Source organism: Dermacentor variabilis, chromosome 11 (assembly GCF_050947875.1).
Source record: "Dermacentor variabilis isolate Ectoservices chromosome 11, ASM5094787v1, whole genome shotgun sequence".
Lineage (NCBI taxonomy): Eukaryota > Metazoa > Arthropoda > Arachnida > Ixodida > Ixodidae > Dermacentor > Dermacentor variabilis.
The window spans coordinates 13,224,545-13,243,502 of NC_134578.1; the positions used below are offsets into that span (position 1 = coordinate 13,224,545).

The following is an 18,958-nucleotide window of genomic DNA, read 5'->3' on the forward strand; positions in this document are numbered from 1 at the left end:
TAAACACTTACTTTATGTCGTGTCTCCAAATCTCGACTCCACTGCAGCATTCATGAAACCACCAGTTCCGATGAAACCGTTGCTGTTTTAAACCTTCACGGTCCCGTAGCTGCTAATACTTGCAATTCCGCACTTAGGATCATGTCGCAGTGACCGTCTTTGCGTCATTCTAAAAATATAATTGTTTAGTGCAAATGTCGGAGACAATGAGCAACGTCAGCTTAGTTGCGAACGCCGCACGAGTCACCTAAAGAAATAAATATAAATGTTGCTGCGGGTGTATCTCGAGATTACATTTTCAGGTGGCCTTATCTACAACATTCATTCTTAAGTTGTCATTCTGATGCACCTTCAACTAATAGACTGTGCTCCATCTCAATACATTGCAGGCTTTATCTTCCTTGGCCAATATTTTTGAGCCGGCTTCTCCGCGTCTACAGAGAGGCGACACTACATAACAAACGTGAACTTGTTCTAGGAAAGCTCAGTAAATGTGAAAGCTCCTGTAAACACGTATCACAAGCTGTAAACGCAAGATTGGACTGTTTCCAATTGTTTGAGATGTGCGAATAGCTTCGCCTTATTAAAGGTACGACAGGGGCAGCCAGTTCTCCTGGCAAGGAGTTCCATTCATCCACCAAAACGGGGAGAATGCTTGGCGATGTTCGTGCAATATTAGTTTAAATATTGGGAGAATTATCATTGCATTCACTTTAAAAATATTAGCTCTTGTGTAGAAATACTCGTCAGGGCAGAACAGCCTCCAGACGATATGATTAATAAAGCTTGTGTTTAGATGTGCCTACGAGCAAGCTTTGGATTCCACTCACGCTAAAGAGCACTTTTGTATTTGAACACGTCACTAGGAAGGTATCCTGCGGTCTATCTTTGACATATATGAGACGCTGGCATTAAATGGCAGAAACACCTGTGCGCTGACCTCGCAGAATTTAGGCCGATGGAATTAAGGTTATCGTTAATAATTATTATTGATATTTTTCTGCATGGTAATGAGTACGTTGAAATAACAATATAATTTAATTAACGAGACCTACTGGAAGTTTCTCCTCGCTTTTTTTCTCAGAAGAGCAAGTTCACCAAAAGTTTTTCGTATCATGCTGTCGCATACCCAACAAGCTCACAGTCAGGATTACAAGCGTGTACAATCTTGGCTATTTTCCACTTGAACAAATATTGTTTATTGAGCCTCCTATAACATATAGCCCCATTCCAAATTTGTTTTTTTTCCTTCAGACCATGTTCAGGGCATAAAGTGCCATATTTTTGCCTTCATGTAATAATATTTTTCGTCATTTTTACCAGACTTAATTACATGTCAACTTGATGAAGTATTCGTTAAATGTATTTACTCAAACCCGGCATGCACTCTTCTCACGAAAAAAGAAATCTCTAAAGTCTGTTATATGCAAGAAAACGTGTGCGAAACCAAAACTGCAATAGCTAGTGTGAAAATTCCACGGATGGATGGATGGATGTTATGAGCGTCCCTTTTGGAACGGGGCAGTGGGTTGCGCCAGCAAGCTCCTGCTATTATTGTGCCTAATGTCCTACCTAGCTTAAAAAATTAAATAAATAAGAAAACCAATATGAACTCCCACAACCAAATTTTCTGACCACCTATTGCGAACTTTGCTTTTGTAGTCTCAGTTTTCTGTCGTTTCCCTACTTCTCTTCCACCAATCTTCCAATGGCCTCTTACTGATCTCTATTGCGGACATGTTTACTTTTCACCTGCTCTCGCTGAACCCAAGGGCTTCAAGGAGGCCCGTGGTGCCTAAATTGAGCGCTGGGCAAATGTCTTCACATTCTAATCCATCGTTTCCCTTGCTTTACCGCAGCAAGCACATGCTTCTTCCTTCTTATATCTCGCTTTATAGCTGCATGTTGTAAGGCATCCTGATCTCGCTTCAAAAAGTATTGAGCTTGCCTTTGAAATATCCTAAATTGTTTCTCTCCTGATTTCGCTTTTCCTCTTAAGTAGTTACTCATGGGCGGTTTCTTTTCCATTGCGCCACCCGTTAGATTATTTCAGCCTCTCCGACTCTCCGCTTGACGTTTGTTGTTGCTGTGTTGCCCACCCTACAGGCCGCATACTTGGTGGTAAGCTTTGTAATTATTTTCCTCCACTGTGAATCGATGTTTTTCCTGTAAAGATACCTCGACACTCTCCCAGCCCATTTACTTTCTTTCATTTTCCTCAGTCGTTCTTCCTAATCAATTTTACTGTGATTATCCCCACGTCTGTGATTCTCCCATCTCCCACTTCCGCTGCGCCACCTAGCGGTGGGCCCGCGAAGTCCTCTTACTTTTGCGTGACCCCCGAGATATGTGAAGTGTCGGTGCGTGCTAACTCTGAGAATATGTCCTTTGCTGCCCCTGGGCGTTCGTGGCGCTGGATCGTAATGCGACTGGCTCCTGTCCGCGCGGAACCCGTGTCAAGCGTGTTAGATTGCACCCAGCATCGGATAAATTTTGAAAGAATCTTGTTCATTGAAGAGTGGCGTTAGGAGGCTAGGTAGAACCATAGCAGCTGTAGTAGGCTACGAATTCTATTCGCTTTAAAAGAAAACGTTTATTTATATCACTACGTAAACAAAAAGCATCCAGCTCGACAAGCTGCTCGTCACGAAGAGAGCAGGCTCAAGGCTGAAGCAGCAGCTCATAGCACTTTTTCGATAGCTTTGCTTGGAAGCTAATAACTTACGGGGAAAGCTATGTGCTTGCCGATAAGCTATGACGGGAAAAATATTTGGCGGAGTGACAACTAATGCACGACGACTGTACGACGACGATTGCGTGACGACAACGGCATGGCGGATGTCCGACAGCAAAGCTAGAATGACGGCGATTGAACGAGCATGAGGGCACCACAACCACAAGCTTATAGCTAGTGTCCTACGCTATTAGACAAAGAAAGCATAGCGCCAGCGGACAAGGACAGAAGGGAGACGACACCATGATGCACTAACTTCAACAACTCTATGTTCAGAATGTAATCACTTTTGTTAGCCTTTTTATATCTTTTTCAAATTTTTGATATGAATATGAATAGTCATAACAAAAATGGCCTGTTCGCTTATGTGTAGCTTATCGTCTTTAATTCACGATTCACTTTGAATATAATTTTTTTCCATATCAACGAGGCTCAGCTCACAAGCAGCCAGTTCCTTTTGACAGCCTACTTGCAGTGTTTATTGCTGCTCACTTACAGACATACCATCATTATAAAATCTAACTATGTTTTTACTTTTTACAGGCTCACTGTGCGTCACTACGCCGCCAAAAGAACCAGAATAGTGCTACGTAGGTATAGATTTATTTTACTACAACCCATACTTCGGTTCATGCACTAAGGGTAGAAAATGCAATCGAAGCGGCAGTAACTACAAAACATTGCAAGACTGCGAAGGGAGATGTCGATATGAGTATTTTTTCAGGCATATGAACGTAAACATATTAAGTTTGGATAAAAATGTATTTCTTTTTTCTTTCTTTTAACAAACCGCTAATGATGTAATACCATATAGATTCGCTCACTGGTGCAGTGAGCGAAGAAATTAAAGGGAGCTTTACTTATCGGTTAGAAATTAAATTTTTGTGGCAAAAAAAACTTCAGAAGAAGTATGGCAATATTTTGCCCATATTTTTGCTGTTATTTTTGTTTTCTGTTAGCTTGTCTTCCTGTGATACAATTTTCCCATAATTGTACAGAAAAATCTTGTTAGGTAGTACATTACATTAAGTTAGTAACTTTAATTCCTCTCGTGACTACAGCAGTGACACACTATGGGGATCCTTGAGCAGTAATTATGGGTCCATGCACTATCAGTATTTCATCGAAATCACTGGAGTGTTAGGGTGCTTCAAGCTCATCGTCGCAGTGGGCATTCCAAAGGAGCGTTATTGAAAATAACTTTCGTGTTCAGTCGATAGACGAATACTGTGCGCCATTTGATGGATCTATGAGGCCTGGATGGAAATGTGGGGTGGCATGGTTGGGCCGTATTCGCAAACCAGCAATGAAGTGATACATTTTGCAACATTTTGGGATGGTATGTACACTTTAACCACGCGGAAAGTATGTACACTTTAACCACGCGGAAAGCCAGTTCCGTGTGTTTCACTTTGTTTTATCGCCACTAACTACTGCGCGTCTTTTATTCTACAGCTGCGGTTGCATATGTTCACCACGATCCACTTGTGAACCCGCGTGTTATGCGCATTGCTAATGATATAACTACTGCTTATGTCGTGGCTATACTTTGTTTGATTTATTGGATTGACTGAATCGATAAACGCCGTTGAAAAAATGTCGTTTGAAGATACTAGATCATGCCTTCCGCAATCTTTAGTGACAGCTCAGGTAGCGAATGCTGGAAGACGACACTTGAAGACGACACAGGCTCATTGCACGGCCAAGGTAAATATACCTGGTAGCGAAGCTTCCATAGGAGCCCATAAGTTCAAAACATGGCGGTCCATCCGCGGTCCATGGGGCTTAGCGCCATCTGTATGTGGTGGGAACACTTCCGACGGAAGAAAAAATAATGTGACGCCATGTCCGTTAAAAGCAGAAGTGACGTCATTTTGTTTTCGAAGGCGCGAAAGTTGTTTTGTTGGCCTGCTTTTGGAGCTATATATTCAAATGCCCGCCATTCGACTTGATGGGCGATTCGAGCTTTCAGCGCGGATACGATGCAGAAAATCGTATCTCTGCACAGAACATACTTTCTTTGGAGGCCGACGAAAGCTTTAAGTGTAGAGTGCTGATCCTATTGTTCGATGCCAATCCCGTCGGCCAGCGCAGTCCCACGAGAACAACTACACAATTATCTGGCGGCCGTAACTCACTACTTTTGACTGAACAGATTAAGAAGTGATGAAGCTACCCGCGTCACCAAATTCAGACAAACTTCGACACGCAAGAAAGCACAACATGTGAGGGGGGCGTATTTTAACAGGCGAACTTTACGAGTGCGCCTTTCTGCCCATTTCAAGACGTGCATTGCATTGCGAGTGATAATGGCCTCAACGCCCCCTGTAGCAATGGGCGCTGAAAAAAATGCATTTATTAATAATAATAAAATTAAACTTGTATTTTCTTAACTCGTCACGAATATATAAAATTTACTAGGAAATTTATTTGCGTTGAATGAATCTGCGTCTCGTTTGAATTAAAAAAGCGTGTTTTTTCTTTCTCATTGTTTGTTCCCTCCAAACATAGTCGCGCTCCAATCGCTGCTCCCATAACCCCCCCATGCTGATGTCGGTGACAATCTGTACTGAACCGCTTTTCGCCCGAAGCTTCGCAACCTATTTGAATCGACCTTGGCACAGCCCTATCTTTGCGTGGTCAGATCTACCGTTTCATGCAAGCCGGCACATTTCGAGCCATAACCTTGCAGAAGGAAAAGCAATCCTGTTTAGAAATTTATGTTTTATAATTAAGTATTTAAAGGCGTTCGTATACATTCTAACGAAGTTTAATTAACCACCTGCGTCAAATTTTGGAAAGTTCTAATATGATAGCACTTACATACTAGTTGTTACACAAGCACCGTGTAATTATGCTTGTTTTTTGTTTTTTTCTACAAAGTGCAAGAGTGCATCAGGAAAAATGGCGCTACGTTTACGTCTGTCACTTAGAATGCACTGTAATTGGGGCTGCACTGTAATTGCTCGCTTGCTCGCTTGCTTGCTTGCTTGCTTGCTTGCTTGCTTGCTTGCTTGCTTGCTTGACAACGAATAAGTACATTAGTCAATTACGAGTACGATGTTGGTGGCTAAACTACTGTGCGCGTTTGCTGGAAGCCATAAATGACTGACTGGGGGAGTTGAACGCCTCGTAGCAACGCAGCATCTATGAAAGACGGGAAGCGCAGGGCTCCAGCGTACTTTTCACGGGGTGATGATTTGGGCAAATTGGAACAGTTCAGTCGTGATGGCGATCAGCTCTACACGCAAAAGAAACGGACAAGAAAACCAAGAAGGTAACTTTGGCAGTTTTTAATGTGAACCCATTGCTCGGTACAAGACAATCCTGCATTTTGCCCCCACGTGAACGGGACTGCCGCTGCCAGACATGGAACCCGCAACTACGTGTTCAACTGCAGAACGTCATAATGTGACTGGACTAGCGCGAACATGCGAAGTTGACTGTATCAATGCAATGCTAATACATCGATGCAGTTTCATGCAGTACAAGCACATCAACATACAATCAATAAAAGTCAAACAGATCAGTAGGCAGAATACGGTGAACGAAGGTCTTCGAGCAGAAAAGAAATACAGTCATCAAGGCAGTACGTATCCCTAAAATGAAAACATGTTAGCTAGCTTGCTGCAAACGCAAATTTTTAATTAGGCATGTCAGTAATGCCTAAGTTTATGAATAACTCGGGCCGAGTGATGGCGGTGGGATGGCTTTTTATTAAACGACGCCGTCCTGGGAAATCAGAACGCCAAAGGGCCGGTTATCCCCCGAACATAATCATTTGCGAAAGTGGATAGTTGGCTGACCCGACGTAACCGTTTCATTATACGGCATATTGGTAATTCGATTACTCTGATCTCTGTTTTTCACGAACGCGAAGCAACATGCCGTTCTAAATAATATATTCGCATGCCAACGCAATCTCGTTAGATGTGCCAGTGATATTGCTCGCAATCACTCAATAACTTTGATACTAAATCGTGGTCATTGCGAAATTGAAGCCATTCACTCTGTTAAGCACATCCCTGGCTGAAGAATACTGTGACTATGCCAGAAGTTAAAAGAAATGCATACTCAAATTTGTATGGAATGATACGCTGCTATTCGACTAGCACTTCTTCCGAAGTGCAGTTTTTTAGTGTAGAAAAATGGCAAGCAGAGTGCCACTTTCTCGTTCCAGATGGCTATGAAGTGACATGCTACTTTGTTGTCCCAGACGGCTGTGAAATGACGTAGAGTGAAGCATGCAGGAATGTATTTTTTCCTGAGCTGCCATGCAACAAACCATCACTTACTCTGGTTGATCCCCCCTCCGTATTAATTTTTTTACATCATATCTGCCTCTAGCTCACCTAACTTAATGCGGCCAGTTAGGTTAAAAGAGGCATGTGGCCAAGCGCAAAACACGCACGCGGCATAATTACTTTGTCTACTAAAGCAAGTGAACCGACTTCGTACCGATGTGACGTTTACACTATATCTGCGCTGAACAAACACTCACGTGAGACTATGGCCGCTTCCAACAGGTGACAAGCGTCACGCAACCTGAAGTTTAAAAAGAAATTTCCTCGGTGGCAGTGCGTCTATAAAACAAAAAAGAAGGCCTCAATGTTTAGTTACCTTACTTCATTTTAGATCGCGTTTTGATATACATTAGCTGCAAGAACGAAAAACAGCTTAATCAACGCTATATAACTCTCTTTTCAAGCCCATACAATTCGTCTACTATGAGACGGCCACTCAGGCTTGTCTCATTGTTTGTCAAAGCTTGTCGCGTACATTGTACTTGCCTAGCTCACCGCCTGTCGCTCACAGTACGAAACAACACTAGCACCATCAAATGAGCACCATAAATAAAAGGACGTCGTCCCACGTTATAATCTGGTCCGAGTGTTGGCTTGAAGCGGTTAGTTGCCAGGTAGAACGCGCGGCCTCTGAAGAAGTCGAGAATGACTCGCGCATTTCGAATGACTCGAACGGTCGTTGCTGTGCACTTATGCGTGGCGCTCCTACTACCAGCCGCCTCGTGTCTCGGTGAACGCAAGTTACACAGAAACAAGACGAATGCATTACAGGTGAACTCCAGGTTGCCGCGAGTGCGAAGAAATTTTATCCGAGATGGTCGCAAACACGCCTGTGTCTAGGGGTGTTTTGTTTCATTGCTCGTATAACTACAGAAATATGCAAGGCATTTCATATTTGCATATTGTATATTTGCAGTGTGTATATTGCATGTTTGCTCGGCAGACAAGGCGCTGGTATTCCTGTCCTGATGGTCCTTGTGCTATTCCGCGATGTATGGGTGGCGTTGAAATTTACCCGTTGCATACTGCTTTGCACCAGCATAGTGAGAGGTAAACTTGATGAATATGTCTCCGTATGAATTCAATATCGCAGTAAAGCCTGTGTGGGAGCAACCAATGGCACCTTACTTCTGGCTTCGAACGTTGCTGGGGCTTCACTGATGTGATTGAAGCTAACGTCTCACTGCGAATGCGTCCTGTGGAAGTAATTAGGATCGTTGTCTTCTAATTGCTAACACTCGGCTGTTGCCATGGCACTGTAAGGGGAAGCAATGCGCGCACACGTGAGCTGGAGGAATTTATTCGAGCGATGCTTTCGACTCTTCCCCGCCCGGCAATGCGAGGGAAACAATGCCGCCTCGCTAGACCTCTCGGAAGGGCGTGGCAGTTGCGCTGTTCGGCGCTTCAGTTTCGCTTTCACCGGCTGAAATTGGTTCATCACCCCGCAAAAATTATCAGCGGCGGCTTCTTGGAAATCTAAAAGCGGTCATGGGCACTTCGCAGGAAGGACTTCAAATCTCCCATTTGACCCGACTGTCTGCCTCCTCTGGTTAAAAAAGAAATTATTTTCAATTCTGTAATAACTGGAGTGAATAATGTATCTACTAATGAAATAACCTGTCTTCCACCGCAGAAAAATTGAATGCCGATCGTAGCGAGCAAGTATCGCACTTCCCCTTTCATGTAGCCCCCTTCACATAGCTAATGTGAAAAAGAAAATGACATACGGAAATACGCGTTTTAATCAAAGCAGGACCATATTTCTAATTTTCTGCTCTCAAGTCACTTTATTATGCTCTCATATTAACTATATCATTGAATCATGAGGAAACACTTATAATAGTCACCTAACTTCGTTGCAAGTCATTCAGAATCGAGCTATTCGACTAATAACATTTTCACCTCGTAGAATTAGCGCAAATCAGCTTTTACATGCACATAATATTTTGTATGTGACTGATCTTGCTAAATATAGCCTGGCAATATATATTTTTAGGGCATTAAACAATGATATTCCAGTTAGTATCATACAAAGACATCCCTTACTAATATAAATAATACTAGATTTGCAGGAAATATGAACTTCATTTTACCCTTCGTTCGTACCAACTATGGTAAGCAGTCGTTACACTTTTCAGCTTTATCTCAGTGGAACACATTGCCATTCCCTTTAAAATTGTTCAAAGCTCACAGATTTCGTACAGAACTTAAGTATTTTCGTTTAGCTTCCTCTGACTTTCCCATATGAGAGTGGTATGTGTTGTATTTTTCACTTTCACTTTGTCTCCCGAATTTTTTCTTACTTCTTTTTCTGCTTAAGCTAGTTTTGTAGTTTCACCTTTTGTTGACTATTCCAAAGCCTTGTTATTGTTTATTATATTCATCTGCTGCTTTTCTGTTCATTTATGCCTTGTCTCCTAAAACCTTTATTATCGTAAATTTCACATGTTGCCATTGTCGTTTGTATTATTAACTCTAGTCTCTCTATGCACAGGAGGTCTAATTTCAGTTTTAAACTACGGGACCTCCTTCTGTATACACTTATAATGTAATTGCACCCATTTTTGCCTCGAAGAGAACTGATTCTGATTCCGTTATCTTTTTTAGCATTTTCGGACACATTTCTTGAAGCACTCTCTACATGAAAGTACGACAATGACAGTGGGTGGCTGTGTAGTGAACAAGATAAGGCGTACAAGATATGTCATGAGGTAATAAAAATTAGGAAACTAAGAACATGACAGTGGTGATAGCTTGCGAGAAGTATTGGCTCACCATGGTCCTTGCTCACAAGGACCTGGAGGCATGTGGAATGCTAAGACTGATGTAGCAACGACAGGCTCCGATGGTCTGCAAACCACCTGAGTGCAATTCATAAGGGTAATGAATTTAAACCGAAGCTGAAAAGGCGAGCATAAGTACCCGAAGAGCCTTGGTGTTTGAAAACCTATACGGGAAAGTAAATACAACAATAAGTACAAACTCCACATCAGATGATACTGGTAAATTAATTTTTGAAAACAGTTCTCGATGATTTCACGGTAGGAGGTTAATTACTACAAAATAAAACGAAAGCCAAACTTCAACGTGTCCCATCTTGCGCCGAAACTGCAGCTGTTGCGCGTCAGTATGACGTCACGGATTTCAAAGCATGTTGCACCGTTAAATCGTTGTGGCACAGCAACTGTTCACTAAACTGACCAGCTTAACTCATTAGCTTCTTCAGAATACAATGTAGCTTATCTTTACAAGTAAAAAAATTAGCAGGCCCGAGCATACCCCCTCAAAATTGACGACGTCACAGCTGGCTGGTTCGAGAACATTAGGGAGTCGTTGCCGCGCTGATGTATTTCGTTTCCGCACCTTTTGTGACTTGTCCAGCCTCCCTATAAATGTAAGAGTGTCATTTTCGGCTATGTGGCAGGGCAACTCACTAATCAAGCTCAATTTATTTTTTTCACTTTAGCGTCCCTTTATGCGCTGAAAGGTAATAGCCGGAGAATAGCACACAGGGTTGGCGGAAAATAGGGATAGAGTAGATGTGGCAGTCCGTGCTGAAAGTTCGCTGAAATTTTTTTGAGCCAGTAGATGCCATTAGCCCGTTAAAACACTCTACTCATTCATTGCAAGTAACTTCTCTAGGTTGCGGTATAATGCAGTCCGCTCAAGATAACGCTGTCTGTGCTGCGTTACAATGGAGCATGTTTTAAATGGTCACCTAACAGCTAGCGAAGTTAATGGAAAAAGCTAGTAGGAAGCCAGGAAGAGTGGCGAATAGCAGAGGAAGAGATGACGAGGGATAGATAGGTTGACAATCTTCAGCTGTCTATCTTGTTCTATGTCATAACGTTCGTCGACTTTGCGCCTTGGTAACAAGGCGTTTAATTAATTGAAGAAAATAGCGCTACGAAGACGCGGACAAAAAGAGGAACATGTGCGACGGACAAGGCGCTACTTCCAACTAAACGTTTTTTTTGAAGAAACAGGATTTTCAATAGATACGACCTAGAATGGCCCATCGTAACATCACGACCTCCCTGTCTCATTAGAAAAGCTATCTCTTTTTCAGTAAGCGTCACTGAAGGGCAGCTAATGCACGCGCCCTCGGCCTTTGCAATGTAGAAAGCTTCTAATATCTCCCGTTCTAGTCTATCTCTGGACCGTGCCAGAAACCTGGTGTCGTGAAGATGCGGATGGCAATTGTGATGTAGGTTTTCAGTGTTCTGCCACATGGCCCCCGCATTGTTATTTACGGCCCAATTGTGTTCACGCGCCCTTTCATTAAAACACCGTCCGGTTTTACCGATATAAACTTGTTGGCAACTTAGGGGTATCTCATATACGACATTACTTTTGCAAGCCGCGTACTGCGCTGCATGATTCTTACAGCATGGTTCGGGTGGTTAGGGCATGGTTCGGGAGCATAGAACTGGAGATATTAGAAGCTTTCTACATTGCAAAAGCCGAGGGCACGTGCATTAGCTGCCCTTCAGTGACGCTTACCGAAAAAGCGATAGCTTTTCTAATGAGATAGGGAGGTCGTGATGTCACGATGGGCCATTCTAGGTCGTATCTATTTAAAGTCCTGTTTCTTCAAAAAAACATTTAGTTGGAAGTAGCGACTTGTCCGTCGTACGTGTTCCTCTTTTAGTCCGCGTCTTCGTAGCGCTCTTTTCTTCAAGTATGCAAAACCAACTCGCCCACATCAAGCTTCTGCTGCGCTTATTTAAGGCTGCAAGCGAAATTTTGCAGCTGGAGCTCGTGGGATTATCATATCAGCTGAGTGCGAATTTGGGCCGGTAGTGTGTCCTTACCCAATAAAAAAATAAAACGAAGCTTTTCGACGCGACATATCACAGATGACACACACAGGACTCGTGTCGCATGCTTTGTGTCTTTTATCTTCCCATTGAAGAGTGCTGTTTTTCTTCATTGCCTATCATTCAGAGGGCTTGGAAGCTGCACTGAGTCACTCTACTGTCAACATCGCGCATTGTGTACGTAATTATGTTCGCAGATTTTCGACATCTTTCCGGACGGTGTGGCCATATACACTTCCAGCAACGACCCAAGCCTGATGTGTGTGACGGCCGACCGCACAGAATACAAGCCGAACGGGAAGGTCGTTTACACTTGGAATTTGAACAGTGGCAAAGAGTCAAAAAAGTGAGGCGTCTCCATACGTCAAAAATCAGCCTCTATATTTACTTCACAAACACTGACTTAAGGATGTTTTTTGTGTTACTAAATGCTTAGATCAATGGAATGCTATTCTATTATCTACGTTGCTAGCAATGTTTGTTGAAAGGAGCATCCTAACCGTTGTCAACCGCGAAAAGTAGCAAGTAAGTATCGTTAACGAAAAGCCAATTCCGTCACAAATTACTACTTGCGTATTAAAACACTGTATCCAGTTAGTAGAACTAACTACACAAGTATGCGTTAATACAGCGATGTCCAGACTGGTTTGGCTGTGCGCTGATCGCCGAAGACATTGGCACAAATAATCAGTGCTTAGCTGTTATCAGCTCTTAGAACTCTTAGTTTACGATACCTCTGCTAGATTTTTGCCGTTTCTTTGCAGCAATTGAACAGGAACGGCCGTTGATAGTAAAGAGATACTACAGAAGATTGTGAAGTTAACTTGCTCCTAATGAGATTGTTTTCATCGGCGTCCTTTACAGAGACACGCACGTGGTCGAATATTACCCAGGTCCTGCACCAGACACGGTAGTTGCCATTGCTAACCATGGTGAATACGTCGTTTCTTTAAATATTTGTCTTGTCCGCTGAGCTCTTCAACAAAAACTAAAGAAACAAAACATGACAATGCAACTCCAGGTCTAAGCAACCCGTGGGCTGCTCCTGCTGAAGCGTTTCATGTACAGTTTACTTATTCCGTATTTTTTTCATACAGTTGTATACGAAATTTATACAGAGTACATATATATTCTGTATGAATCTTAAGAGAAGTCGGAGTTTCGCCCGAAAGGCGAAGCATCGATTACAATAGCAAAGTAGTGGACAGCTATACTAATTAAGGATAGTAGCGTTATCGGCCTTATATACTTGAAAACATATGCATACTATTCTCGCGCACAACTTTCTGTGGCTATGAAGGGAAAGCTACGGGCGCGTGGCTGTTGCACATGTGTTACCGTGCCAAGTAGTCCGGCAACGTATGACAGTTCTTTCGGTTGCTCGGAACGGACGCTGAATCGACGCAGCTTCCACGTGCGGTGGTTTCGCGTTCCACTAGATGCTGTAGAGAAAAGCAGTAACATCAGTAAACGTCTAGACTCAGTGATGTGCTAGGTCTTATTTAACTGCTGCTAATAAGGTGTTCATGTTCTCTCTTCCCCATCCTAGACTGACCTGGATTAAAACGCGGGCCTCTTTTCAGAAGCGCTCCCACTCGTGTGCGCTTTGCCTCCGTAGCATTTTATTCATAGACAGAAAGATGAGCGCGAGCATAACAAAATTAACAAGCATGGTGTCACGCGCGCACAAGCCAGCAAGAACACGTCTCACTCGATGAGCGCGGAAACTCGACCTCATAACACTGCAGTGAGGAAACGCGGCAGCAGCAGCGATCGAGTTGACCTTCGTGCAGCCGTTCAAATCCAACGCGAACTACTCCTTCAAAACAGCGCAGCGCGGAATCTGTACCGGTCGCAGATGGCTTTCAAAATACAGCGGCCAGGCCGAACGCGTGCGGCCGTCCGGGTCGCCCGGAGTAGAACGCGCCCTCCCTCCCTACTTCCCCCCGAAGCCTTGCGCGAGACGGAAGGCGGCGCGCTTCCTCCCCGCTTTCTGCCGTTCCGTACGCGAGATTGAGCCACGGTCGCCGGCTCACCCTCGCATGGTTTCGCATACAGCATACGGCGCACGGCGACCATTATATCGTCTGCGGACTTTATGTAGAACCTCACGGCGTCGGCGACGGCGATGGCAGAAATATACTTAAGGCGTCCATATAATTGTTGCCGCAATAAAAAGCTCGCTTATACTTTCACCTACGCATGAGTGGACATTTTGTTGTCTTAGAGCGCAGCTATCAGGCGGCCGTTCCTGACGCGAGCGTCGGCGTCGGTGGTGTAACCGAGCGACCGAGCACACCGAAAGATGAAAGAGCGAACGCAGAGCATGAGCTAAAAGGCGCGAACCGCGAGCGACAGACTAATCAGACCAGCGACGTCCGCACGGAAAACTGGTGTCGTGCGGACCCGGCCGACCACTCGATGCGTATTCGTATCTGGTCTCAGCCGGATCGCTCGCTTCGAAGTATCGTCTGCTCGCGTCAGCTCTCGCTCGCGCTTGCGTGGTTTGCTTGGTTTGGTCTCGTTCGCGCTTGTTTCACTTGTCATGGTGTGCGATTGTTTTGTAATCTGACTGCATGCGCGACGCGAATTGTGTAGTACTCTCTGGAAGCCACCCGGCACCAGCAATTACACTGGAACTTTCGATGAGTCATGTATAAAAGCCGACGGGCTTGACCCGCAGATCAGATGTTCGACAATTTCCGACTCTACTGCATGCCTCTCTCAATTTCTTTACCTCAATACATCGCGAAACGAAAACGCCTATAGAGCTGCGCTCAAATTTCGCATTAGAGAGTACCGTAATCGTCGGTGATATTTTGTATCCCCAATCAAAACCGATCAGATCAGAAGCACGCACTCAAATTCATTCGAATTCGAGATCTCATCCGGATTTTGTCATGATTCATTTCTTTTTAAATTTTTTTTGTAGACAAGAAGCATCCCACTTTAGTCAAGTTTGACTACACCAATAATAAGAACTGCGTCGTTGCAAATTTCCCATACAAGGGCGAAGGTAAGAACTCGAGCTCACAGTATCGCTAACTTCTTTTCCCAGACGAATATATTGAATGTTATTGCAACTGCTGCCCTTAAAGCATGTGTACAAAGCGTGCTCACACTGTGTAAAATAAATAACACGGTTAATGATACAGAATAAATAAAAGAGAACTACAAAAAACCCGCCAACTTCAAACACGTCTAACATGTCAACTTTAAGAAGGCTTAAAGTGGGCTGCTAGGAAGGACAAATTGACGAGGTCCTTAGTTCTAATAAAGAAAGGCTGATTTTTCTTTTTTCTTGATCGCCCCCGTGCCGTTGCATTTTGTGAATGTGCAGATCCATGTTTTTTTTTCTTTCTTTTTAACTGTGTGAGTGTACTTGTGATATTTTTAATATATCTTTCTCTCTTACCGTTTATTTCCATTGATGATGTAGAAATTGTATAATATATGACATGACTCACTGTTTGCTAGGATCCTACTATCCCCTTTTCATGTCTTGTTAGGAGGTCCCCCCGGCAGTTGTTACTTCGGGACCTCCGAATGTGTACTTATACCCATCTTGTATTTTATTTCGTCAAAAAAATCACGAATTTGTCATTTTACTTCTACCAGAAATACAGCATTTATTAGTGAATACTGGTGTTGTTTCCTGACCTGTCCGTACCCACTGTGGTTGCTTGGTGGCTTACACCATACGAAATAGGGATAATAGTATAGACTTGTAAACGTAGGCATACATGCCAAATTAACAAGTATGGTGTCACGCGCGCACAAGCCAACATGAACACATCTCACTCGATGACCGCGGGAACTCGCTGTGAAAACGCTGCAGTGAGGAAACGCGACAACAGCAGCGAACGAATTGAATTTCGTGCAGCCGCTCAGGTCACCGCGAAGTACGCCGCGGAAACACAGCGCAGCGCGGATTCTGTACCCGTCGCAGATGGCTTTCTATATACAGCGGCCCGGCCGGGCGTGCGTGGCCGCCCGAGCGGCCCGGAGTGAAACGCGTTCCCTCCCTCCCCTCCCTCACAAGGCACGCGTGTGACGGAAGGCGGCGCGCTTCCTCCCCGCTTTGCGCCGTTGCGTTTGCGAGATTGAGAACGCGTCCACTCCCCCACAAGGCATGCGTGTGACGGAAGGCGGCGCGCTTCCTCGCCGCTTTCAGCCGTTGCGTTTGCGAGATTGAAAACGCGCCCCCTCCCCCACAAGGCATGCGTGTGACGGAAGGCGGCGCGCTTCCTCGCCGCTTTCAGCCGTTGCGTTTGCGAGATTGAAAACGCGCCCCCTCCATCCCCTCCCCCAGAAGGCACGCGTGTGACGGAAGGCGGCGCGCTTCCTCCCCGCTTTGCGCCGTTGCGTTTGCGAGATTGAAAACGCGCCCCCTCCCCCACAAGGCATGCGTGTGACGGAAGGCGGCGCGCTTCCTCGCCGCTTTCAGCCGTTGCGTTTGCGAGATTGAAAACGCGCCCCCTCCATCCCCTCCCCCAGAAGGCACGCGTGTGACGGAAGGCGGCGCGCTTCCTCCCCGCTTTCCGCCGTTGCGTTTGCGAGATTGAGCCGCGATCGCCGGCCCTTCCTCACACGCTTTCACTCGCACGTACAACATACGGCGCGTGGCGACGAATTTTATCGCCCTTTGACTTTTATACGGAACATCACGGTGACGTCGACGCTGGCGGCAGATGTGCGCCTGGATTGTCCATATAGTTGCTCTCGCAATAAGAGACGGGGCGGATTTGCCTGCCCACTGCCAAGCACGTCAGTGTGACCCACGGCTAGCCCGAATGAGGACTGTAGGCATAAGTAAGGAAGCGGCTGCAGGTGAATTATTAGGAGCCTTCACCACTGGGAAACTTAAGGCGTCATGTATCAGCGACACGTCACTTACCCGCTTTTCCTCGGAGAGTCGTTTTATTGAAACAATGATGCAGGTGCTGGTAATGTGCGTTTCTGATGCGCGTTAGAAGTTTTTTTTTTGTATGAAATGTACCTGTGTGCACAATATACAGTCGTTAGTGAGCGCCTTACTTTGTAACTGCCTCCCCTTATTTTTACGTCCATTTGCGTTGAGTGGCCATCTTTCTTATGGTCTGTAATACACAGGAAGAAGGTCAACAAGAATATTTCATGAAAGCTCCTCGGAATAAAACTTGTTGGTTTAGATGCTCTAACCGTTGCAGTTTACACAGCTGCGACATCTGTTATTGGTGCAGTGCTATGGGCTATTTATTGAACATGGTGCTTCAAATTTTTAAAGGTTTACTGGTATTAGGCAGCGCTTGTGAAAATCTCAGACCCTAAATTAAGATTCTGCTTGCTGTAGTTGCTAGAAGTTAACTATCTCTCTCTCCCAAATGCAACATTTGTCGTTGAAATTGGCGTTGTGGTTTTCTAAGAAAAGCATTTGTGTGTTTTAAATCTGTTTGAACAGACAAAGCGAAGTTGACCACGCACAGGAGCTTTCTCTTAAGTCTGTAAAAATAATTGCACACGACTGCGAGTCAAACTATACGTAACACGAGAATACGTCTCATGAAGTATGTGCATGAAGTCTGACCACCTGTTGTGAACTTAAGTATCCACTACATGAGGTTTAGATCGGCAACAATTAAGGTTTATTTCACACATTATGATTCAATATAGAGAAGTCGTGCGGCGTTCTTATAGTATATATTTTGTTGTTTAGGACTTTCCACACTGTAATGTGGTTACATTAATAACACGTGCGAGATTGTTGTTTTTATAAATATTATTTATTTATTTATTTATTTATTTATTTATTTATTTAATTATTTATATTTCAAGCGTGCACAAAGGAGGTCCAAAAATTTCATTCGTTCATTTCGTCCGTGGAATAATAATTCCAAGTATACGTTGCCCAAATATGTCCGGCCTTAAAATATGGTCACAGTTAGAATGTACTCCTATGGTAGCATATGTGTTTTTTTAGAAACACAACCCATGAGCACATAATATTTGTTGTCTTTTCTCAATATTCGCTTTCCACTTCTAGTCTGCATACTGTGGGTCCCGAAAGCATACGTGTCATCAGTTCCACAAGAATGCGTCGACCAATTTGAAGACATATGCGACGAAGAAGTTCCAGCCTACCAAGAGGGCCTGTGTGACGACGCTCTCGGTGGTTAATAAAATTATATGCACTTCCTGTGCGCTCCACACCTGTAATTTGCTTCTTCTGTGACCCTCTAAAGCCTTACGAACGAGCTGCCTTATAGTCCGTCAAGAAAACGGTGGTTGCTTCTTCTGAAGTAAATGCAGTATGTTTAGGAGGGCATAACAACTATATTTAAAGAGAAGCTTTCCTTGCTTCTTCCTCCCACTTTGCTGGCGCTGTCTTTGCGGAGTAGACATCTCTGGTCACCGGGCATGTGCTCATCATGGACGAAAGAATGAACTAGCATGGAGCATCCTGCAACGCGAACGAAGTCAAAAGAGCCCATTCAACACATGATCAACAATTCAAAGCGCGCGGTATACTTAGTGCTCCCTATTTATCCAGGCTCACCAGGCAGAGCTACCAAACAACTACGCAACGATAAAAAATTGTTAATGTTACCAAAAACATTAATTTTAACAAAGAAGATAATGCTTAGTTCCATGGAATGTTGTGCATTTCTCTACGTTGCTAGCAATGCTTGCTGAAAGGAGCACCCTAGCCGTTATCAACCGCGAAAAATAGCAAGTACCGTTAACGATGAACCAGTTGCGTCACATAGATTTAGAATATTACTACTTACATGTTAAAAACGGTGAATCCAGTCAGTATAAACTACTATAGGTTGCGTTAAGACAGCGATGTCAAGATTGATTTGTTGGTGCACAGATCGCTGTGGACTCTGGCACGATTAATAAGTTCTTAGCACCTAGCAGCTCTGGGAACTCTTACTTAAGATTACTTTTGCTACATTTTCGTCATTTGTTCGAGGAAATCGAATGAAAACGGATGCTAATAGTACAGTTGCCACTAGAGGTGTGTCAGCGAACTTGGAGAAAGCAGTGCTTACTTGCGAAAGGAGCCAACAGAATGTAGAATTGTTTCGTAATGCCCTTATGATGTGATCAAGAGTACG

The 18,958-nt window shown here is 44.1% G+C and overlaps 1 protein-coding gene across 3 annotated transcripts in view; it reads left to right on the top strand.

The window, feature by feature from the left end:
- LOC142564809 (uncharacterized) overlaps nt 1–18,046 on the top strand; it is an 82,575-nt gene extending 64,529 nt beyond the window's left edge. Inside the window, exons 1-5 of one of the 3 annotated variants that reach the window (XM_075675970.1) lie at nt 7,610–7,809; nt 12,056–12,204; nt 12,723–12,790; nt 14,791–14,874; nt 17,881–18,046. In XM_075675970.1, the coding sequence (XP_075532085.1) occupies nt 7,684–7,809; nt 12,056–12,204; nt 12,723–12,790; nt 14,791–14,874; nt 17,881–18,014 (561 nt within the window). In that variant the 5' untranslated portion in view covers nt 7,610–7,683 and the 3' untranslated portion in view covers nt 18,015–18,046. Of the gene's footprint in view, nt 1–7,609; nt 7,810–12,055; nt 12,205–12,722; nt 12,791–14,790; nt 14,875–17,880 lie in introns of those variants that run through there. The other 2 variants (XM_075675972.1, XM_075675971.1) reach the window with 2 other exon arrangements.
- The last annotated feature ends 912 nt before the right edge of the window (nt 18,047–18,958 follow it).